The 25,487-nt window shown below is 40.1% G+C and overlaps 1 protein-coding gene and 1 long non-coding RNA gene across 3 annotated transcripts in view; one reads left to right on the top strand and one right to left on the bottom strand.

Annotated features, from left to right (window-relative positions):
• TSNAX (translin associated factor X) overlaps nt 1-3,548 on the bottom strand; it is a 37,839-nt gene extending 34,291 nt beyond the window's left edge. The window contains exons 1-2 of one of the 2 annotated variants that reach the window (XR_010149795.1): nt 3,383-3,516; nt 2,846-2,950 (exon numbers count right to left, since the gene is read on the bottom strand). Coding sequence is in view for 1 of the 2 variants with exons in the window: in XM_514271.9 (XP_514271.4) it covers nt 2,846-2,950; nt 3,383-3,398 (121 nt within the window). In the remaining variant the exon portion in view is untranslated. Of the gene's footprint in view, nt 1-2,845; nt 2,951-3,382 lie in introns of both variants that reach the window. The other variant, XM_514271.9, reaches the window with a different exon arrangement.
• LOC107970636 (uncharacterized) lies at nt 3,480-9,767 on the top strand. Its single transcript, XR_010149796.1, has 3 exons — nt 3,480-3,789; nt 4,803-4,880; nt 9,591-9,767. It is a non-coding gene; the product is annotated as an uncharacterized LOC107970636 (long non-coding RNA).
• Nucleotides 9,768-25,487: the final 15,720 nt, after the last annotated feature.

The raw sequence follows: 25,487 nt of genomic DNA on the forward strand, positions 1-25,487 counted from the left end.
TCAGCCTGGGCCAGGGTGAGGCGTTGTCTCCAAAAAAAAAAAAAAAAAAGTGTGTGTGTGTGTGTTATTACCACTATCAAGCTAATTAACGTATCCATCACCTCAGTTAGCTTTTTTTTTTTTCCTTTTTGAGTCAGGGTCTCTGTTGCCCAGGCTGGAGTGCAGTGGCCCAATCACAGCTCACTGCAGCCTCAAACTTCTGAGTTCAAGCAGTCCTCCTGCCCCAGCCCCTCCGGAGTAGCCAGGACTGTAAGCATACTACAGGCGCATGCTGTCATGCCCAGCTAATTGTGGTAAAAACATTTAAGATCTACTTACTTAGCAAATTTCAAGTATAAACTTCCTGAATTTATCAAGCTCTGTACCTTGGAATACCCTTAAACCACTTAACTCTCTTAATAACGCCTTTATTTCCCAAGTCTTTTCACTCCACAGCCCCGCAAGATGCCTGGCCTATAGGAATCACCCAATCATTTATACTGCATGAACTGAAAAAACAAGAACTTAAACTATTAACTAAATTAGTAGCTGACATGGACCTAAATATATCTAGTCTTTTATTACTGAGATAATAACTAGGCCAGGGTTAAGATAATCAGTATGTATTCATTATTTATTATGGCCATATTAATGACCACTGTAAGTCAGACGCTATGAACACAAAGTTAGATAAGGTACAGTTCCTATCCTCAAGGAGCTCAGTCCTGTATGAGGGACAGAGATGTAAACAAATAAAATGTAATCATGCTATAACAAATATATGTAAAAAACTTATGAAAGCAGAAACCACGTTTCTTGTTCACTACTAATACATGCGAGAACACAGCAGATACTCAATAAATATTTCATGTTGGTCACCAAGTCGGCTTGAGAGAAAAATCAGAACGTATTCACAGGAAAGAAGCTACTTGAGCTAGGTCTTAAAGAAAATTGTAGTTCAGGCCAGGCGCAATGGCTCACGCCTGTAATCCCAGCACTCTAAGAGGCCGAGACGGGCAGACTGCTTGAGCTCGGAGTTCAAGACTAGCCTCCAGCAACATGGCGAAACCCCGTCTCTACAAAAAAAATTTTAAAAAATTAGGCATGGTGACACACGCCTGTAGTCCCAGCTACTCAGGAGGCTGAGGTAGGAAAATGGCTTGAGCCCAGGAGGCAGAGGTTTTGCAGTGAGCCAAGATCGTGCCTAATTATTATCTCAGCCTGTGTGACAGAGACTCTGTCTCAAAAAAAAAAAAAAAAAAAACCAAAAAACTGTAGTTCAGCAGACGGGTAACGAGGACACCACCTTAGAAGCAACTCCACCTTTTCTTTTTTTTGAGATGGAGTCTCATTCTGTCGCCGGGGCTGGAGTGCAAAGGCGCGATCTCGGCTCACTGCAACCTCCGCGTTCCGGGTTCAAGCGATTCTCCTGCCTCAGCCTCCCGAGTAGCTGGGATTACAGGCACCTCCCACTACGACCAACTAATTTTTCGTACTTTTTTTTTTTTTTTTTTTTTTGAGACGGAGCCTCGCTGTGTTGCCCAGGCTGGAGTGCAGTGGCACGATCTCGGCTCACTGCAAGCTCCGCCTCCTGGGTTCACGCCATTCTCCTGCCTCAGCCTCCCAAGTAGTGGGGACTACTGACGCCCGGCTAATTTTTTGTATTTTTAGTAGAGACGGGGTTTCACCGTGTACTTTATTAGAGTCAGGGTTTCACCATGTTGGCCAGGCTGGTCTCAAACTCATGACCTCGTGATCCACCCGCCTCGGCCTCCCAAAGTGCTGGGATTACAGGCGTGAGCCACCACACCCAGCCGCAACTCCACCTTCTGTATCAGTACGCTCTTTATTCAATTACGGCCAGCCGTCTTAAACTTCTGACTATCACAGTAGATACTGTGGTGGTTTTAAAATATATCCACAAATCACCTGAGACTCCTCCCTCCAAAGGGTGGGACATAACTTCCTTCCTCTTCAATGTGAGACAGTTTTTAAAACTGCCTCCCTTCTAACAAACACAATGTGACAAAAATGACAGTGTCTGATGTCTGAGATTAGGACATAGAGATTGTGGTTTCCTCCTTGCTCTCTTGCACTCTCTCTCTCTGAAGGAGGCCAGATGCCACACCAAAGGACATCCAAGCAGCACAAGAAGTTTATGTGGACAGGAACAGAGAGCTGGTTGCAGGCAAAAGGCCTAAACTATCAACAGCTGTGGATCCTTCAGCCCCAATCAAGGTTTCAGGTGATTGCAAATAGGAATCAACCAGCTAAGCCCTTCCCAGATTCCTTAATCACAGAAATGTAAGGTACAGGATAGTGGATAGACAGGGACAAAAGGAAGAGGATTTTGTTTTGTGTTTGTTTTGAATTGAGGAATAACTTGTCCAAGTTAATATGCTGAGAAAAGGGGACTGTGAAAATATGTGTATATGGATATACGAGATTCACTAATAGATACAAGCTCCCACTCTGTGCTAAGTGTTACAGTTAAAACAAAGATACCGTCCCTGTCTTCAAGTCTAGTAGAGGAAACAAATACACACTAAATGAAAATATATTTTAGCATATAACAGATGAGTAAATATTATCAGGTACACAATTCTTGAGTATGTGACATGTCTAATATTAATGTTTACTGTTTCTTGTGTTTAAGTCATGTTTACCTGATTACTAACATTTCTCTTAATGGGACATAAAAGTGAAGGCCTTTGTAATCCAGACTTTTAGGGTACATCTAGCGCTATCACAAAACCTCCAGCTAAAGTTTCACATCTAAATTCTTAGGGACCGTTTTCTTGCGCATAACCATGGCTAAATAATTTTGTTCTCTCCCCTTCTTCAACTTACATTGCAGAGAACTTACATTTAAAGGCCAACATCACGGGTGAAGATGAATTAACATCCTTCCCTTCTCTTCTTTGGTTATGTGGGAAATTGTCATGCTTCCTTTTCCTGAACCCTCCTGATCCTTATATAGAGAAGAAAAAAAGTTAGAGAGGGATCTTCCATCACCAAGAGTTTGCAAAACACAACATAGACAAACCTCCTCCTTGCTTTAAAACCAGATACCCACAGGGCCCTCGCCTTAGAGGCTTTCTCCGCAGACTGACAGAGACGCTGCCCACGCCTTTCCAAGCAAATCATCCAAGTTTCCACTAACTGGTGCTATGATCTGGCATTACAGCAATTACTGAACTAGGATAAAATCACACCTCAAAGATTTAAGAAAAAAGGAAGTGTAAACAGGGCCGATCTGGCCGGGGAGAGAAACAGAGCTGCCGCCCCCGAGTCTGCAAGGGACGAAGGCATCCTTCAAGGGTGAAAAGGGGAAAACTGCATAGAAAGACTGGAGAACCTCCCCCTCCGGATAAATAACGCCCCGTGTTGTTAAGGACGCCACCTTCTTTGTTGCTCATGTCGTCACAGCCTACGGTGAGACGAGCGGAGACTGAAGGACCTGGAGCAAGAGGAGTGCGCGAGGTACAGGCCGAGGGAACCTGGGAAAACAGCCTGCAGAAAAACGCTTTGCAGCCGGGCCGACTACAACGCAGTGGCCGGAAGTCTCCTCTCACGTACTTCCGGCCTGCGTCCGGAGGGGATGGGAGACCGTCGCCGCTGGCTCCGCCCACCGCGTGGTCCAAGGACCACCACCCCCCACCGCCGCGCGAGCGTACTATTGCGGCCGCCCTCTGCTGTGCCTGAAGACAGAAGCGACTCTACAAGCCTCACAGCATGCACTGTTACTAAAAAGACGATGCGTCCTCCTGGAGCTGAGATCTGTGTGATCGTGGGAAAGCGACGAAAAACGTACGTAATTTTTTTCTGAAGGCACCTTCGGGACACCTTACCCTTCCCTCGGGGGGCGGGGGGGTGGGGGGCCAGCTTCGCGCGCGATGCATCGTGGGGGTTGTAGTTCCTCCGCCGGAGCGGGACCTCCGGTGCCCCGGGCCAGGGATGTGAGAAAGAAGGGAGCCCTCGAGTTCCTCGGGGCCTGTGGGAAGGTTTTTTTCAGGATCCAGGCAGAACCCTACAGAGCTGGGAGTTTTTTAACTTTCCATTCCTGGCAGTGACGCCAGGAGCTTTAAGTGATGGAAATATGCGAGTCAATCAGTGGATGGTGTTAGTACTGTTTTCTCTTATGAAGATCAAGCCTGTCCTTCGGGTCTACTTCCACCTTTTCCCCCTGCCCGTCTCCCACCGTCTCCCTCCTCTCCACTGGCTCTCAGGAGCCGGACAGTCTGTGTTCAATTTGCTTCCACGGAGTGGTTGTGTGACCTTGATGAACCACGCAACTTCTCTGCCTCAGTTTCCTTATCTGTAACATAGGGATAGAATAGTACCCACCTTGTAGGGTTATTTGAGGATGAAAGGAGTTAAGTCTCGTGAAGACGCTCTTTCACATATAACTGCTCAATTAAATATTAAATACCATACTCCTCTCCCACCAGGGCTCTCCCAAACAAAATGATAGAAAGGTGAGTAATAGCAGGTGTGTTCCACTAAACTGTGGGCCTTTCATTATGAGCAGGTGCTGCCATATCTAGACTGTGCCGCCCCTTAGCCCCAGTGCTTCTCAGCGCTGTGATCCGGCCCCATGTAAGCTTCCGTCAATGTTTGTTGAAGAATCATGTTCCTGGCGTCAGGATGGGTAACTAGATGGCAATTCAGCACCGTCTAGAGAGAAACTCAGGCCAAGGCTTGGTAACTGGGGTGCCCTAGGCCTAGTACAGAAAACACAAGTACATTTTAAGCTTTCTCTAAATAACCTCTATATTGTAGTCATGTGTTGAACACACAGTCTTTTCTCCTTGTTAATTTAGGAACAAAGGAACAGTAAATGGAGTAACTTGGCTAGAATATGGCAGTAACTACAAGGCATGTTCTGCTCTGGCACGAAGGTAACCACCACTCATACCTCTGCAGCCCTGTGAATACGTCAATTGACTAAGCAGATTCCTTGAGGATAAAGTAGGCTCCTGGGGACCTTGCTTGTTGGGCTACTTGCTTTGTGGATGTTAAACAGATAATTCTCATTAGTTTGAGTGACGTCTGATCTACCAGTATTCCCCCTACTCTGATTAGAAATGACTTGACCATGCCAAAAAGAATAAAAGACAGCTCTGATACAAATGTAGCCATTTTAATGTGACTCCCTCTAGATCCAAGGAAGCCAGTACTTACGAACATTTTCAGAGTCAATACTTACTGTACTGTACCATAGTCGAGGAAAAGAGTATTTTTCCTAACTCTCCTGGAGTAGCATATCCCAAGATCTCAACTTTCCAAAACCTGGATCAACTATATTTCTTTTCTTTCTCCAGCCACCACTCCCCTAGCCTGTTCAACTACAGCTATGTTACCTGAACTGCTTTCCACTCTTTCCCATAAATGTAATGATTAGAACACTAAGTTTCATAACCTGTAATGACTTCTGAAAGTATTTAAGGGAGGCGAATCCCAGGAGCACTTTCCCAGCACTTATTTGCATATGCATTTACCCCAGGCCTCCCCAGGTGTTCCAACTTGTAGCTACTCCTTTGTCAGGAAATAGATTTCAACGTCTGTAACAACCTGCATCCCTACCCTGTCTCCTTGTTTTATTGCTTCAGATGCAAACACATAGTTTTGGTACTTGGCAAAACAGTTTTTTGTTTGTTTTTTAAAGGAAGACAACCACCCCAAGTCAGGGAGAGGAAGGTAAAGATTTTTACTAGGATCTTACCTCTGATGTTGTTTTTACTTGTTATTGTTGCTTTTTTTTTTTTTTTTTTTTTTTTTGACACGGTTTCACTGTCACCCAGGCTGCAGTCCACGGCTCACTCACTACAGCCTCGACCTCCTCGGGCTCAAGTGATCCTCCCACCTCAGCCTCCCAGGTTGTTGGGACTACAGCCACATGCTACTATGCACGGCTAATTTTTTTTTTCTCTCCATTTTGTGGAGACAGGGTTTCGCCATGTTGCCCAGGCTGGTCTCAAACTCCTGGGCTCAAGTGATCCACCTGCCTAGGCCTCCCAAAGTGCTGGGATTACAGTGAGCCACTGTGCCTGGCCCCCTGTTGCATTCTAATTGCCTATATTTGACTCTGAATGAAGCACTAAGCCTTTCAATTGCATGGTGGTTATTCAGTTCATAAATCCTCTCATTGGTCACCATTAGATTAAGAGAAAAATCGCATATCAAAACTGGTTTGGGAGGCCAAGGCGTGCAGATCATTTGAGGTCAGGAGTTCGAGACCAGCCTGGCCAACATGGTGAAACAGTCTCTACTAAAAAATACAAAAATTATCTGGGTGTGGTGGCACGCACCTGTAATCCCCAGAGGCTAAGGCAGAAGAATCTCTTGAACCCAGGGCGGGAGTTTGCAGTAAGCCAAGATAGCGCCACTGACCTCCAGCCTGGGCCACAGAACAAGACTTCACCTCAAAACAAAAACAAAAACAAACAAAAAAAACTGGTTTTGGATATTGAAGGAAAATCATATAATCCAGTAAAGAGAAGATAATTAACAGATTATCTATTTCAGCATTTCCCTTATTTAGTTATTACATAAATAACTAAATCCTGGGGTAGAAGAGATCATGGGGAATTTTAAGAATCTGGAGTTTCTGTTTTTTAAAAGATAACCATAATATTTAAAAGATATCTGTGGGATCCAGAGTGGTATTGTGAAGTGTACACATTACCTTTATTGTGAATAAATTCAAATATTTATTTTTCAAGCAATGCTAGGATGTAGTAGGAGAAAATGATGTTCCAGTTTTATAACACAAGAAAGAGAAGCTCATATTGAAGAAGTAAAGAGTGATGGGTAAAACCACAATGAGATATCACTTCAAATCCACTAGGATGACTATATTTAAAAAGAAGACAGAAAATAATAATTGGTGAAGATATGAAGAAACTGGAACCCTGATCAATTGCTGGTAGGAATGTAAAATGGTCCAGCCACTATAGGAGACAATTTGGCAGTTCCTCAAAGAGTTGGACATAGAATTACCATATGACCCAGCAATTCCACTGTTAACTATATACCTTGAACACAAATGTTCATAGCAGCACTACTAACAATAACCAAAAAGTAGAAATAACCCAAATGTCTGTCAGTAGATAAATGGATAAACAAAATGATATATCATTTGGCAATAAAAAGGAATGAAGTACTATTCATGCTGCAACACGGATGAAACTTAAAAACATTATGCAGAGTGAAAGGAGTCGTCACAAAAGACCACTTATTATATGATTCCATTTATATAAAATGTCCAAAATAGGCAAATCTATAGATAGAAAGTAGATTCATGGTTGCCTAGGGCTAGGGGCCATGGAACAGTGAGGTGGAGGGGTGATAGCTAAAGGATGTAGGGTTTCTTTGTGAGGAGACAGAAATGTTCTAAAATTGACTAGGGTGATGGTTTCACCTATTTGTGAATATACTAAAAATTATTGAATCAGTCAGTTTAAATGATGAGTTACATGTGAATTATACTTCAATGAAGCTATTAAAACAAATTTTTAAAAGTGTTGGGAAACATTCCTTTCAAGTCTTGTAAATATATTGTGTATATATATATATGTAAATTTACTATATACATGTAAATATATAGATAATTCAATGTTATTAGGAAAAAGCATTAAACAATATGGCTTAAGTTTATTTTTATTTTTATTTCTATTTATTTATTTATTTTTTTGAGATGCAGTCTCGCTCTGTCGCCCAGGCTGGAGTGCAATGGCACGATCTTGGCTCACTGCAACCTCTGCCTCCCAGGTTCAAGCGATTCTTCTGCCTCAGCCTCCCGAGTAGCTGGGATTACAGGTGTGTGCCACCATGCCCAGCTAATTTTTTTTTTTTTTTTTGTATTTTTAGTAGATATGGGGTTTCAACATGTTGGCCAGGCTGGTCTCGAACTCCTGACCTTGTGATCTGCCCACCTTAGCCTCCCAAAATGCTGAGATTACAGGTGTGAGCTACTGTGCCTGGCCGGCTTAAGTTTATTTTTAATACTCCATAACAAAAAAGTATGTAAAGTACTTTATAGGTTTGACAATATTTCAACAAATATTTCTGTGCCTGGTTTATGCCTGACAATGTGATTGGTGCCATGCAGGATGCAAACATTTACTATCTCTACTTCTCCCATTCTTCTTGATCTATCTCTAATCAGGCTTTCACCCCATCATTTCTCAGAAACTGCTCTTGTCAAAATCTAGGGATTTTGCAATGACTTCCGCATTGCAAAATCTGATCGTCAGTTCTTACTCCTCATCTCACTTGACCCTGAAGCAGCATTTAAAACAGTTGTCATTCCCTGTGTCTAGAAACCACATTCTCTTGACTCTCCTTCTATAATACCTCAGTAGCCACTTCTTCCCAGTCCTTTATAGTTTCTCCTTACCTCCCTGAACACTGAACTGCTGCAGAAGTCCTCCTCTCTTCTCTATTACACTTACTCCCTTGTTGATCCCATTCTTATGGTTTTAAATGCCATCTATAATCTAACAATTCCTGCACTTTATATATTCAGTTCAGAAAACTCATAAATCCAGTCCAAACTCATATCAAATTACCTATTTACTATATTCTCTTGAGTGTCTAACATGCTTCTCAAAATTAACGTGTCTAAAACTGAACATAGCCATCTTCCAATACCTACTTCTTCAGCAGTGTTCCCTATTTCAGTTAATTTCTATTCTTCCAGCAGGTCAGACTAAACACTAGAGTCATCTTTGACTCCTCTGTTTCCCATTCCATATTGGGCCACCCTCCCCCACAAATTCATGTTGAAGCCCAACCCTTAGTGTGACTATATGTGGAGACAGGGCTTTTAGGAGATAAGTAAGGTTAAATGAGGTCATAACAGTGGTGTTTTGATCCATTAGGATTGGATTGGTGGCTTTACAAGAAAATATCTCTTTCTCTGTCCATGCACCAAGGAAAGGCTACATCTCTTTCTCTGTCCGTGCACCAGGGAAAGGTTTTGATCCATTAGGATTGGTGGCCTCATAAGAAAAGATCTCTTTCTCTTTCCATACACCAAGGAAAGGCTATTTGAAGACAGAGCAAGAAGGTAGTTATCTACAAGCCAGGAAGAGAGTCCTCACCAAAACACAACCATGCTGGTACCCGGATCTTCAACTTCCAGTCTTGAGCTGTTGAGAAAATAAACTTTTATTGTTTAAGCCACCCAGTCTATGGTATTTTGTTATGGCAGCCTGAGCAGACTAAGATACTTTTTATTACCAAAATCCTTTTGGATCTACCTTCAAAACATATTCATATTACAACCAGTCTCCCCAAATTCTGTTAGTACCTTAACTCAAGTTACTATCATCTGTCACTTGAAATAGAGCAGTAGCCTCCTAACTATATACGGATGTCAATCCTCCTCATTGAGATGCAGTCCATTTCCTCCCTGAAACTGAGCAGGCCTTTTGACTTGCTTTGACCAATAGAATTTGAAGAAATGATGCTGAGCCAGTTCCAGGCCTACCCCTTAAGGAGACTTGACACTTTCTACTTTAGCTCTCTTGGAACTTTGAGCCACCACGTGAGGAGTCTGATTACCCATTCGCAAGTGATGCCTAAACAGCCCCTGTTCCTTCCAGACAACCCACCTGAGGCACCAGACACATGAGTGAAGCCATCTTGGACATCCCAGTCACAGCCAAACTCACTCCTGAGTGCATCTGCATGATGAACCCAGCAATCCCCACCATGGAGCAAAGGATCCATCCAGTCAACCCAAAGAATCGTGAAAAATAATAAATTGTTGTTTTAAAGTTCTTCAGTTTGGGAATAGCTTGTTATGCAACAATACATAATTAATACACTGGTCTCCCACTTTCAAGTTTGATTAACTTTCAGCTATTTTTCCACATAGCAGGCAGAGTGATTCCATTAAAACATACATCAGATAATGTCACTGCACTAAGTAAACTCTACAAGGACTCTCATCTCCCTCAGAGTAAAGGTCACAGTTGTTACAAGGCCCTACGTAATGTGGCCCTCACCACCACTCCATTACCTTTTTCTTATCTACTATTTGCTAACTTTGCTTTGTCCTCTTTTCTGTTCTGAAACAGGCTAGGCATGGTCCTGCCTCAAGGCCTTTGCACCACCTACTCTGTCTGCTTGGATTGTTCTTCCCATAGATTTCTTGCTCCCCTCTTCCTTCATGAAGAAATGTCATGAAATGTCCTTCCTTCATGAAATGTCACCTTCTCATTTGAGGCCTTCTGTAGTACCCCAAAGAATGGTCCCCAAAGATGTCCACCTCCTTATGCCCAGAACCTGTGAATGTGTTATCTTAATGGCAAAAGTGACTTTGCAAATGTGATTATATTTAAGGATCTTAAGGAGGAGATTATCCTGGATTATCCAGGAGGGCCCAATGTAATCACAAGGGCCCTTATAAGTGAAAGGGGGAGGCAACAGAGAGAAGGAGATGTCATAATGAAAACAGATCCAAGTGATGAGATTGCTGGCTGGGGTGGAGGTGGAGGGGGGTACAATCCAAGGAATGCAAGAAGCCTCTAAAAGCTAGGAAATGTCAGGACACAAATTCTCCCCTAGAACCTGAGGAAGAAACCCAGGTTTATGGACACTGATTTTAACCCAATAAGTCCCTTTTCTGACTGCTGACCTCCAAAACTGTAAGATAATAAATTTGTGTTACTTTAAGCCAACTGAGTTTGAGATAATTTAGTTATGGCAGCAATAGAAAACTAGCACACCTTCCTAGCCATCCTATCTAAAATGGCAACCCATGTCCTTCCTGGCACTTTCTATCTCCCTTCCATGTTTTTTTTAAATCATATATACAATATATTTTACTGTTTTACCTATTGTCTTTTCCACCAGAAAGTAAACTCCACGTAAATAGGGATTGTCTGTTTTATTCTTTGCAGTATCTCCACTGCCTAGGATAGCATCTGCACATACTGCACACTCAGTACACATTTGTCGAATGAGGTCAGGCGCGGTGGTTCACACCTGTAATCCCAGCACTTTGGGAGGCCAAGGCGGGTGGATCACCTTAGGTTAGGAGTTCGAGACCAGCCTGGCCAACATGGTGAAACCATGTCTCTACTAAAAATACAAAAAGTAGTTGGGCATGGTGGCATGTGCCTGTAATCCCAGCTACTTGGGAGGCTGTGGCAGGAGAGTCACTTGAATCTGGGAGGTGGAGGTTGCAGTGAGCCAAGATTGTGCCACTCCACTCCAGCCTGGGCAACAGAGTAAGACTCTGGCTCAAAAAAAAAAAAAAGAAAGAAAGAAAAAAATACATATTTGTTGAATGAACAAGTGAATGAACAAATGTTATGCAAATATATTATCCCTATCTGTAGCTTGCCTTTTAATTTTGTTATAGTAACTTTGGTTGAAAGGAAGTTCTAAAATCTTTAATATAATCAAATGTATCAATCTTTTCAACTTGTATATTTTATGCCTTGTTTAATCAACTCTGTCTTATATCAAAATTATAAAAGTATTACCCTGTATTTTCTTATAAAAGTTTTAAATCTTTTCTTTTTCCACTTAGATCATTAATCAACTTGGAATTAGTGTTATATAGTGGTAAATGATTGTCCCAGGACCACATATTGAATATTTTATCATTTCTCCACTGATTTGTAACAACACAGTGGTTATATATCCTGTTTATACATGGGTCTGTCTCTAGGTTTCCGGTTCTGTTCCAGTGGTCTGTTTGCTTACCCTTCTACTAATAGCACATTGGCCTAATTACTATAACTTTATAATGTGGCTCAATCTCTGGAAAACCACATACCTCTCCCCTCCTCTTTCTACAATATTCTTATATTTTGCAACTGGCCTTTACTGTTTTGTATTAGTTTTAACAATACCTTATATACCCACATATATTAGATGCTCTTAGCATCACTATTTATAGCATCTAAAAATTGGAAATTATTTAAATGTCCACCAATACATTAGTTAAATAAATTAGGTTATACTCACATAGTGGAATACGATACTGGCTTTCAAAAGAATGAGGTAAATTTACATATCTACATTAAAAGGTATTCAAGATATCAGAAAAAAGGGCAAGTTGCAAAACAATATTTAGAGTAAGAACCTATTCATGAATTTTTTTAATGTAATTTGTGTTACATGTAGAAAAAAATATGGGCAAGAATACACCAAAATGTTAACAGTGGTTATATCTGAGGATCAGGAATAGGAAGAACATTCGCTTTCTAAGGTATGTATTCCTATAATTCATGGATATGACAATAACCAAGTATTACTTTTACAATAGAATATATGGGTTTTAACTTTGGTTAAAGCAAATATATCTTTTTTTTTTTTTGAGATGGAGTCTCGCTCCGTTGCCCAGGCTGGAGTGCAGTGGTGTGATCTCAGCTCACTGCAAACTCCGCCTCCCAGGTTCAGGCCATTCTCCTGCCTCAGCCTCCCGTGTAGCTGGGACTACAGGTGCCCACCACCACGCCCGGCTAATTTTTTGTATTTTTTAGTAGAGACAGGGTTTCACCATGTTAGCCAGGATGGTCTCGATCTCCTGACCTTGTGATCTGCCCACCTCGGCCTCCCAAAGTGCTGGGATTACAGGTGTGAGTCACTGCCCCCGGCTGCAAATATATCTTAATGTTAAATGTGTATTTTTCTGATGATAAAATTATGAGAAATGTTATTTTCATTTTTGTTTTCCAAATTGTTTACAATAAGTATACATTATAATAAAGGTGGAAGCATTATTTAGAAAAATATTAACAATGTTTTTTAATATTGGGGTATGGTGATTTTTTTCCTTCCTCTCTATAGAGCTCGAGTTTTCCATGACAAATTTATTGCTTAATATGCAAGTCTGCTTAGCATCCCTTCCTTGAATGAATCACCCCTTTCATACTCTCCTGGTAAATTGCCCTTCAATAGTCCTGGTATGGCTGCAATTTGAAGGATCTTCACCATTCCAAGCATAGGCTTTGCTGGTGAAGAAGTGATAGAACAAAGGAGAAGAGCATTCACGAAGGAACACTGGCTTGAGAACCTCATTTGTCCCTTTAGGGCTCTTCAAACCACTAACCCAGTGGTTCTCAGCAAAAGGTGATTTTCCTCTCAGAAGATGTTTGGCAATGTCTGGGGACCTTTTTAGCTGTCATAACTGGGGAGTGGGACTAGGGTTGCTACTAATATCTAGTGAATAAAAGCCAAGGATACATTTTACAATGCACAGGACAACCTCCCACAAACAACAAAGAATTTTTCAGTCCAAAAATGTCAATAGCGTAGCAGCTAAGAAACTAAGAAACCCTTTGCGGGGCAGTGGGGGCTTCGCAGCAGGGAGACACCTGCTAACTGACCTTGGCTACCAAAAGGAAAGGAAACAGGATCACTGTTTCACAATAGAAGCTGGGAGAAGTACAGCTGGATCACAAGAGATCCCCAGGGGTCCTTTGTTGTATACCATGTGCAGTGGTGAAAATTATCAGATGACTATAGCAACCCATCACAGACAGAACCACTAAGGATTCAAGCCCCAAGAAATAAAGGTGTGCATTGCCCTATCAGGCAAAGAACTTCAACCAGCTTCAGTGTGAACGAAAGATAGGCAAAACAAGGAATAGGTGGTAGGAGAGGAAAATACCAGTTACAGCCTCAAGACCAGCTGTACAAAGAAGAGCTATAGACTCTACCTCTATTTCTTTGCCTGCTGCATCTTACATTAATATTTTTTTCCTTTTCTTTACTATGCAATTGTATCTGTGGTATAATGGTGGTTGTTACATTTGCTGTTTGTCCATAATTATGGAGAAAATATTGACTGTGAACTAGGGTAGAAATGAACTAAGAGGATCTTGAACTCTGGGAACAGTGGCTTGTGGTAACATTTGGGATATTTTTATTTCTGTTTCCATTGAGTGGTATAAAAATTCCCTTCAAAAGAGGAATTTTCTAAGAAGTTGAACCTCTCCAGGTGCCCAAGAGTAGATATCATAAACTTTGGATTGAACAGAAGACAAAAAGAAAAAGATATCTGCATGTACATAACTGATAGACACAGAGAATTAAGGACCTCACTGATGACTTTCATAGAAATTTTTAAATGCTAATGGAAACAGAGTCAGGTAGGAGCATGTTAGCCTTTAAGGAAATTAGCAATGAGGAGTGGACTTTACTTCATAAATTTGTTTTGCCATTTTTGCGGGAGAGGGGGAGCCAACAGCTGCATTTTCAGAATAATCTCTATGTATAAAGTCACATGAATGGATTTCAAAAGTTGTAGTTGGGTAAACAGCATCTTCCTTTTATCAAAATTACTTTTTCCATTTAGATCAGTTCAAATCCCTGAATAAATTCCTTTTCTGATAAACTAGTTATAAAGGAGTGTATAGTTGCAATGAAAAACTCTTAATTGGTACAGAAAGTGTTATGAAGAAGAGTTTCAGGGCACAGATCCTCAAGGAAGTGATTATTGAGCTTAGTTGGATCTGAAGACACTGAGGATTCAAAGAGAGTGTTTCTCAGGTAGATTATAGCATATAGAGGCAAAAGAGTTATTGTTATTTCCTATGCCAACTGTAATGAAGTGCCTGAAGGAAGGTTTTGGGGGACAAGTGGCATGGTTCCTTCAGTGCTGCCAAACTTTAAAGAAAGACAATGACAGGCTTAAGATAAAAATTATTGGCTCCAAACAGAAAACCAAGGGCTGTCTTTAACTGCTAAGAGAACGTTTAGGTTACTAGCCTCAGAAATGAAGTAACAAAATCAAACTCAAAATTTGAACCTGTGGACTGTAAAATTGAAGAGTAAGTTGTATTTACAGCATCACCAGATCTCATTCAAAATTAGTGCAGTGATTGGGATAGATTGAAATACCCTGAGAATTGAAATGAGGAAAGAGGAGAATTTGGGTGACAGATTATTCCAAACTCCACTGCACATTCCTTGCAAGCTGGAATTTCCCAACCCACATATCTAGTGAGACTATTCTTGTTTTGCTTGAAGATCTTATCACGACCTTGCCTCAGACACTTACTTTGTAGGAGGTGGCCAAATTGTCTCATGCCCCATTTCTATCGCTACTAATTTGCCTTTGTATCTACAATTAGGGCCAATTGCATCAGGCACATGAAGGCCAATTATAAAGTCAAACTCTGAAGAAGAAGGCTCATAAAACAAAACAATTTTGTTTATTTATATGGCAAGAACCTGAAGAATATCAACGATAATGCATTCTTAGAGTGTTAGACAAGGGAAAGGGGAATCATTTAAGATTGAACACCTTTATCGAAAGGTGTTCAAGCAGATAGGAGTGATTTTAGTAGTTTACGTATTCGATTATCTAAAAACAGGATTCAATGGTAACCAAAAACAAAATGTAATAACGTTGCAAGAAATTTCTTTCTACTAAACACAGGAAGGAATATGGGAATGTTAGAATGGATTTATCAAATATGTCTACTCAGCCATCACTAACTATGTCCAGTAAGAGAACTCTTTTTAGTAGTCTGGGGGTACAAATAGTTGATTCTGCCATTGAAATGGGCTCTTTGGTTTCAATGGGGTTTATGGGATAATAACTTAAAAAGCAAGGTGGGCATGGTTATTATAATAGACAGCAGGGTAAGAATAATAATCAAAATGGTTCTAGATCACATAGATCCTAGGACCAAACTGCCCACTAAGTTCCTAGCAGATAGAGCCTCACGTAAACCTCCTTGGTTGAACAACACTGTCCCTCATCTAATTCTCCTCCTGAATAAATTCAGGACTTAGAGATCTTTGAAGAAAAAGCATGGTAAGATACTCTTGAAGAAGACACCAGCAATAACATCACTAGTGCATTCTTTAAATTATCCTCCTAGGCTTCCACTTAGGGATTTGTGTTCATTTACCAGGGTTATTATGGCACAGACTAACTGGGATCCAGGAAGCTACTATGGTCAACTGGTAAGTGTGGGAGTTTATTGGGATTAGGTGATGAACAGGGTTGTTGTTTTGTTTTTTGTATGCCTCATGGTGCGCTCAATGGGACTCTTAGCCCATTATATTGTCACTTCCTGAATAAATATATAGTTGGAATACAAGTCCTCAACAATTGGCAGAATTTTCACTTTGACCTTCTGATCTGTGAAATATATACTATAATTGTAGGAAGGACCAAGTGGAAATCTTTGAAGCTCTTCCTATCAAAAGGCAAAGCCAAAGCAATACTACATTCCTAGAGAAATGTGAGGCTATTACCATCATCAAAGACTTGTAAGAAACAGGAACGACTATTCTTAGCACATCCCTGTTTCACTTCCTTCTTTGGCCAGTGCAAAATGAGTCTTAGACAGTGAGAATGTTAATTAGGCAGTGATTCCATTTGCAGGTGTTCTAGGTAGAGTCTCTTTTCGCAAGTAAATCAGCACAGCCCCCAGCATCTGAAATTATAGCCATTGATCTAACTGGTTCATTTTTCTTTCCATAAATAAGAAAAGAACACCAGAAGTAGTTTACTTTTACCTCACAGGGATACCAGAACATACTCATTTCTTATGTCAAGGCTGTCAGCTCAACAGCTTTGTGCAAGAATTCAGTCCACTTTGCTTTGGTCCACTTATCAAGAGAATCATGCTAACTTAAAGTAACATTTTTAAATGTCTTCAGATGTTCAGAGTTCCATCATTTGTAACAGCAAATCAAGAAATTGTCTAAATATCAACAATAAAGATATGAACAAAATCATGGTCTATGTGGTATAATATGAAAAAAAAATTACCAAGAACTTGAAACATATTGGCAAATTTTTATATTACTACACTAAGTGAATAAATGGTACAGTATAATCATACTTATGTTTTTTGCTATGCACAGAAAATGATATTAACAGTATAATCTGCTGGGTGCAGTGGCTCACATCTGTAATTTCAGCACTTTGAGAGGCTGATGCAGGAGGCCAGCTTGAGCCCAGGAGTTCAAGACCAGCCTGAGTAACATAGTGAGACCCTGTCTCTACAAATAATTAAAAAGTTAGTGGGGTGGTTGAGCTACTAGGGAGGCTGAGGTGAGAGGATTGCTTGGGCCTAGGAGGTTGAGGCTGCAGTGAGCCGAGATCATGCCACTGCACTCCAGCCTGGGCGACAGAACAAGACTCCGTCTCAAAAAAATATATAAATAAATAAATAATAAAATCAATTATAAGGGTTCAAGCAATACATGCATACATATTGGTGAATGGAATCCAAATTCTACAACCATTTTGCAAAGTAATTTGTAAATATATGTCAAGAGCCTTAAAAAATTCATATATAAAACTACCATTTGACCTAGCAATCCCACTACTGAGCATCTACCCAAAGGAAAAGAAATCATTATATTAAATAAGGCCTGCATTCGTATGTTTATTGCAGCACTATTCATGATAGCAAAGTCACAGAATCAACCTAAGTGTCCATCAATGGTTGACTGGATAAAGAAGTGTGGTACATATACACCATGGAATACTATGCAGCCAAAAAAAGAATAAAATCATGTCCTATTTAGCAACATGGATGCAGCTGGAGACCATCATCCTAAGTGAAGTAACTCAGAAACAGAAAATCAAATACTGCATGTTCTTATAAGTGGGAGCTACACAATGGGTACACATGGCCATAAAGATGGAAGTAATAGAAACTGGGGACTCCAAAGGTAGAAGGGTAGAAGGAGAGTGACAGTTTAAAATATTACCTATTAGATACAATGTTCTCTGTTTGGATGATGGGTATACTAGAAGCCCAAACTTCACCATTACCCAATATATCCATGTAACAAATCTGCACATATACCCCCAAATCTAAAATTTTAAAAAGTTTGTTTTAATGTAATAAACCTAGATGTTCTGCACATGTACCCCAGAACTTAAAGTATATTTAAAAAGTTTGTTTTAATGTTCTTAATATTTGTTCCAACCATTTCACTCCCAGGAATCTCCCCTAAAATTATTGAGATGCAAATAAAGCTTTAGATACAGAAATATTCAATGAAGCATTACTTCTATTAATCATACTTGAGAACAACTTAAAACTCTCAAATGTGGGAATAATTATATTAACTCATGACACCTGTATGAAATGAAATATTAATACAGGGTTTATGAGTTAATATAATTATTCAGATTTTGATAACATTTGAGAAGTTTGTGATATGCAAACTTATAAAGCAAGACGTAAGTTCACCTATGCCATGATATCAATCTATTAAATATGTGCATTTTATGGAAATACTGATTCAGAAACACAAGTCAGCATAATATATGGCCAAGGATTTTTCACTGAAATAGGAATAGGGAAAAACCTGAAACAAATGTCCATCAGTAGGATTATTTCAGCAAATTATGGTATATTCATTCAGTAGGATAATATAGGGCTGTTAAAAGAATGAGGTTAGAACTGTATGTACTAACATGGAGATGCTTTCAAGATAAGAGAGTTCAGTGGCATAAAAGTAAGATAGTATTTAATGTAAGAAAAATAGAATCCAATTTTCATTAAAATAGTAACAATATATGCATAAAAAGAAAGGATGGAAAAAAACTTTCAACAGTGATTCTTTCTGAGAGTCAGAATTATAGATGTTTGCTTTATATTGTATATATTTTTGCAGTGTAACCCAGCATGTATTATGGTTGTGATTAAAAATTTTTTTAATTTAATTCATTTTAAAATTTTTTTTGTGGAGACAGGGACTCGTTATATTGCACAGGCTGGTCTCAAACTCCTGGCCTCAAGTGATCCTCCCACCTAGGCCACCCAAAGTGTTGGGATTACAGGCGTAAGCCACTGCACCCAGCCAGAAAAAAACCTTTTAACTTTAAGATTTTTTTTTTTTTTTGAGACGGAGTTTCACTCTTGTTGCCCAGGCTGGAGTGCAATGGCACGATCTTGGCTCACTGCAACCTCCATCTTCCGGGTTCAAGCGATTCTCCTGCCTCAGCCTCCCAAGTAGCTGGGATTACAGGCATGTGCCATCACACCCAGCTAATTTTTGTATTTTTAGTAGAGACAGGGTTTCACCATGTTGGTGAGGCTGGTCTCGAACTCCTGACCTCAGGTGATCCACCTGACTTGGCCTCCCAAAGTGCTGGGATTACAGGCGTGAGCCACTGTGCCTGGCCGACTTTAAGATTTTTAATGAAGGCATGAATACCACCAAAATGTAAAGATTGTTTATATCTACATATTTACTGGCATTTTCAATTTTCTGTATACATTTGAATTGTTCCAAATTGTCTATGGCAGCTTTCCTAATCTATTGAGGAAACATTATTTAGAAAAATAATAACAGTGAATATCTTTCGTTAGTGGGACATGGTAGGTTCCTATCTTCCCCATTTTGTTTCTTTTTTTATTTATCCAAAAGTGCTTATATTAGAATGTATTATTAGATGTTATTATATTATGTAATATGTTGTTTTGCCATGCCCAGTATTATTTCCTTTAGGCATTTGTTCTTCTCTATGCCATATAATCCTAAATCAATCTATTATCTCTCATGAAATTTGGCTTTAAAACAGACACACCCTAGGATGAAAAATGATTGTAGCTAAGTCATTTGCCTGACTTCCCAAGGATAAAATCCCTGAAACTGCACTGGTTCCTGTTCTCCCCAAGGACTCATTGTTCATCATTAATTTTGATGCTGGTTGCTCGTCAGAACCTCAAATAAATTCTTTCTTATTACCTAAGTTAGAGTCCATTTCTATTGCTTGCCGCACAAGAACTTTAACTGATTCAGAAATTGTAACCACAAAGTGAATCACAGGGAACTATGGAGAACACAGAGTTGGTCATGAGGAAAACATGAAAGCGAAAGAGAGTCCTGTTTTACATTCCAAGATGTGAAGATAGCAGCCCACACACAGTACACAATGGCAAAATGTCATTACCTGTGACCATCTAGGCCCATGTGACCTCTGCAAATGAAGTTCAATCACTTTGTAAAACATTTTGTCATTATCTGTTGAAGTTGAACCTGTGCATGTCTCATGACCTAGCAGTTTCACTCTTGGTACATTCACGCACCAAGAGTCTCATAAAAGAACATTCACAGCAACAGTACTTGGAGTAGCCAGAGACTAAAGAAAATGGAAATTTCTATTAATAATTTAAATATTTTTGTTTCTGTTTGTGAAATAGTTGCAAAAATCCTAAACAAAAACAATAGCAAAGCAAATACAACTTTGTCTAAAAGGATAATGAGCACCTATAAATTTCTGTTTATTTCTGTAGTGAAAGCTTGGTTTAACATTTGCTGTATTAAACATCAAGACTTACTATAAAGTTAAAGTAATTTAAACAGTATAGGCTATGGACATACAATTTATGACAAGTCTTGATTTTTGCATTTGTCTTTACAAAAGAGAGTGTTGGCGGGCGCAGTGGCTAACTCCTGTAATCCCAGCACTTTGGGAGCCAAGGCGGGTAGAACGCTTGAGCTCAGGAGTTCAAGATCAGCTTGGGCAACATGGCAAAGCCTTGTTTCTACAAAAAATACAAAAATTAGCTGCGTGGTGTCTTCGGCCTATAGTTCCAGCTCCTGGGGGGCTGAGGTGGGAGCATGGCTTGAGTCAGGGAGGTTGAGGCTGCAGTGAGCCAAGATCATGCCACTGCACTCCAGCCTGGGTGATGGAAATGAAACCCTGTCTCCAAAAACAAAAAAGTGTCCCTTAATTTTTCTTTGTTCTCTTTTTTTTTTGGATGTCTTTTTTTGAGTTTGGGTATCTTCATAAGAACAAATTGGGGAGTGGTTCTTCTTTCCATATCTTATTTCTCTGGATGAATTTGTGTAAAACTAACATTACTTCTTCCTGAAATGTCGGTGGAATTTATCACCAAAATAATTAGCCCATGAGGGGTGTGTGTGTGTGTATTCCTGTTAAACTGAACTGTTTTTCCTTTAACCATGAAATTCTTTTTCTTTAGTAACAGTTTTCACTTCATTATTTAAAAAAAAATTTTTTTGGCCGGGCGCGGTGGCTCACGCCTGTAATCCCAGCACTTTGGGAGGCCGAGGCGGGCGGATCACGAGGTCAGGAGATCGAGACCATCCTGGCTAATACGGTGAAACCCCGTCTCTACTAAAAATACAAAAAATTAGCCGGGCGTGGTAGCGGGCGCCTGTAGTCCCAGCTACTCGGGAGGCTGAGGCAGGAGAATGGCGTGAACCCGGGAGGCGGGGCTTGCAGTGAGCCGAGATCGCGCCACTGCACTCCAGCCTGGGCGACAGAGCAAGACTCCGTCTCCAAAAAAAAAAAAAAAAAAAAAAAAAAATTTTATTGATTGATTAATTATTGATTTTGAGAAAGGATCTCACTCTGTTGGCCAGGTAAGGGATCCACCCGTCTTGGCCTCCCAAAGTGCTGGGATTAGAGGTATGAGCCACTGCACTCAGCCTACAACTGTCTTTTTATATTTCATTGGTTGGATCAAATTTTCTTTCTTATATTTCATTGGTTGGATCAAATTTTCTTCTGTTGGTTTAAGTGCTACCCTTTTGTTACTTTTTTTCTTATGATAATTGTCCTTTTCTTAACCCAACTGAATTGATTTCTTAGGCTTATCTGCATCTATATCTTCCACTCAGACAAGCACTTTAGCTTCTAACATTTCTTATAGATACAATTTTAACTGTGAGGTTTTAAAAAATGTTTTTCAAAAAATGTTTGCCCTTTTTTATCAAATTATCAATTCATCCTCTATATTTTCTATCTATTGCAGTATTCCCTTGAGTTTTTCTCATTTGACTGCTTCTCCAGTAATTTTTTTTTTTTTTTTTTTTTTTTTTTTTTTTTTTTTTGAGACGGAGTCTCACTCTGTTGCCCAGGCTGGAGTGCAGTGGCACAATCTGGGCTCACTGTAACCTCCGCCTCCCAGGCTCAAGCGATTCTCCTGCCTCAGCCTCCTGAGTAGCTGGGACTACAGGCGCACGCCACTACGCCCAGCTAATTTCTGTATTTTTTACTAGAGACGGGGTTTCACCATATTGGCCAGGTTGGTCATGAATTCCTGACCTCGTGATCTGCCTGCCTCGGCCTCCCAAAGTACTGGGATTACTAGGCGTGAGTCACCGTGCCTGGCCTCCAGTAATATTTTTTAAATAACTTTTTTGTGTGACAAACCTGTTGTATGCCTGAGACTATCTTTAATATTATTATTACACACATTTAAATGAGAGTTTGGCTGAATATAAAATTCTAGGCACAAAATGCTTCTTCAGCACTTCTATTACTTCATTATCTTCCTGTGTCCAACAATCCGATAAAATATGTGTCAATCTAATTATTGTTTCTTTGAAAAACAAGCTTTAAATGTATTCATCTTAGCTATTCTTTTTTTTTTTTTTTTTTTTTTTTTTTTTTTTTTTGAGACGGAGTCTCGCTCTGTCGCCCAGGCTGGAGTGCAGTGGCGCGATCTCGGCTCACTGCAAGCTCCGCCTCCCGGGTTCCCGCCATTCTTCTGCCTCAGCCTCCCAAGTAGCTGGGACTACAGGCACCCGCCACCACGCCCGGCTAATTTTTTGTATTTTTAGTAGAGACGGGGTTTCACCGTGTTAGCCAGGTATCTTAGCTATTCTTACATTTCATTGTGTTATGTCTAGGTATAGGTTTTTCCTTATCTCTCCTCTTTAGCCTTCTCTGAGCCCTTTAAATCTCGAGACTTCCATCTTTAATTTTGCGGAATTTACCATTAGCTTCAAATATTTTATCCCCTTAGTTTGTTTCTTTTCTCTTATTTTCCGGATGTTGGCACTTCTACACTTCATTTCACTTACCTTTATCCTCCTCTCCCTTCTATTTATCTTGCTTACTAATTCCTGCTTTGGCTGTATCCATCTGCTATTTGTTTCACAGAACCACGATATCTGTGTTTAAATCCTAGCTTCCCCTTGGGCAATTTACTTAACCTCTTTGTGCCTCAATTCTTTCATGTGAAAAGTACAAATAATAATAGTACCTTCCTTGGAGGATTGTCGTGGGAGCTAAATGTATTGGTACTGTATATGAATGCACATAGACCATTACCTGGTACATAGTAAATAATATATAAATGCTAGTTATTATTATTATCTATTGTGTTCTTTATTATATTGTTCACACCTATTATTTCTACTTGTTCTTTCTTTGACCTTTTGTACCAGCTGCATATTACTAATATCTTCCGTGAGGATATTTGTTGCTTATTTTTAAATTCAGAGCCTATCTGTACCAATAATTCTGCTTTCAAAATTCAAGTAGTGTATGCAATTCAGTTTTGTTGTTTTTCCAATTAGGAAGGGCCAAAGCCCAGGGCCTAGTTTGTGTTCCTCTTGGTGACTGTAAAGTAATAAAAGATGAGCCTCAGGGCAGAGAGCCCCAGGGATCAGGAAGGGGCTGGTCTCAGCCCTGCTTCTTGCCACCACACAGACAAACTCCTTTGATCAGGGATTTGCTCGAGTAACAGACTCTACGCACTGGGAAGAGACACTCTACTTATAGTGTAATGCGCAAGTCTTGGTGGTTGGTGAGGGAGGGAGTGCAGGTGTGAGTGTTTAAGAAAGTCTGATCAGTTAGCTTCTGTTTTCATCAGTACCTCTCCTCACCCGCGCAGGCCTTCGAGGCTGCCCTAGTATTATCCTGAGATACCAGCTGGCCAGCGATTGCTTCCATGATGGTCTTCCCAGGGCAATGTGGGAGAGAAGCAGGGTTAGAATTTAAAAGCCCGTCCTTACGTTTATGCCTTTTCCTTCAGTGGCCCTTCACCCCAGGCCATTCTCCTCACCAGGCTGAGGCCTCCGCTGGCCATCCCCTTCCTCACACGAGATAATGAATCCTTTAGTCTGTACAGAGGTTTCTCATAATTTTTATGTTGAGTCATCAAATCCTTGCTTTGCTTTCATTTCTGACTTGGTGAGATGGAGTCAGCAGACTGCGCTAGTCACTTTCTTGTCAGGAGACAAATTTTCTAGGCCTTTTTCTCTTCTCCGGTTTCAAAAATAAACTAGATTGTCAAACATTGTGTTTTGGATGAAAGATACCTAGAAAGCTATAGTTATTTAGAAGTTCAGTTTGTCTCTTAAAAGAGCACCATGGATTTATACTCTTTGAAATAGGGCTTCATAGAAAGACCAAGCACCCGTACCAACCCCCTAAATATAGGAGATGCCTTTTTTCTTTTTTGTTGTTTTTCTCTTTAAAGCATAGTGCTTGTACGTAACTTGGTAACTATATATTGACGTGATTTTGATCTATATTTAACTCTGTCATGAGATACTTTTAAAAGAACCGACTAAACCATCTGTAATGGAAAGTCTCTGCCATTCTTAATTTTAAATTGACGAAAGAGTCTAAGTGCAAGTTGTGATGAAGGGTGTGTGCAAGTGTAGAACAAATTCCTTCCGTGATTAGTCAAGCTACCTGACTTCAAACAAGTTTTATTTTTGTCTCTATTACTGTTAAACTGCATGGCCTATTTCTGCTGGTCTCAGAGCAGGTTTGATCAACGTGTTTGGCCAGGGTAAACCAATAAATCCCTAAATAAATCAACTTGTTTGGGCAAAACAAATGATTCTATTATGACATGAACCAAGCAGAAACTTCCCCTGCATCTTTTCTATGAATATGACAGTTTCATGTCCAAAGGTTCCACCCGCTACTGCATGGAGCAAAGCTGTTGTACCTGGCTCAGAGCACGTTGGAGCTGACACAAGTTTAGGAGTCTGTGTCATACTGTTGCTTTGACTCAGAATTGAGTGATGGATAGATTAATGTTACCTGGAGAACATCTGATCTTAATCTCAAATCTGCCTCTGGTTTTGGTGAGACTGTTGAGAGCTCTGAGAAGGAAAGCAGACGTGCTCTCCTATCTGGCATGTCAGAATAAATGAAATACCTTCAATTTTTAGCAGCACTCTTTTGAAAGTGCCTAAATAAGCCTGTAAAAGTATGAGTTTCTGCCATACTTTGTGCAGCTTTCAAGTCTACTGAAAATGTAGTTTCTCATATCTGGTATTTCACAATGAGTTTTCTTGGTTCTCAGTGATTAACAGGTACCTGTATAACAAGAAAATCTATGGCTGTTACGGTTTACACATAGTCCCAGACATTCCATACTCAAATATAGATATTTGAAATGATCCCTAGCAGCCAAAGTATGTCCTGGTATTGGAGTAGGACATATTTAGAGGCAGCACTGTGGAGCAAAATGTGGAGCAAAATAGCATAGTTTCGGGAGTTAAATGAGCCTGTTTTTGAGGACTGACTGCCAGCGAGTTGAAGCTTATGCTTTCAAGCATATAATTTTATCTCTCTGGGCCTCATCTGTGTAATGATGCTAATTAAGTGAGATGATGTATGGAAAGTGTCTGATACATAGAGATGCTTAAATGATAGTTGCAACAAACCATTAAACTTACAACATTTACCTAATAAGCATTTATTTTAATGTGTTCTGATTTCCAGTAAAGAATGGAACACAAATTTTTCTCTCGCCTTTGAACATACATGTCAGTATATA

The sequence above is a fragment of the Pan troglodytes genome, chromosome 1, assembly GCF_028858775.2.
Source record: "Pan troglodytes isolate AG18354 chromosome 1, NHGRI_mPanTro3-v2.0_pri, whole genome shotgun sequence".
NCBI classification, from domain to species: Eukaryota; Metazoa; Chordata; class Mammalia; order Primates; family Hominidae; genus Pan; species Pan troglodytes.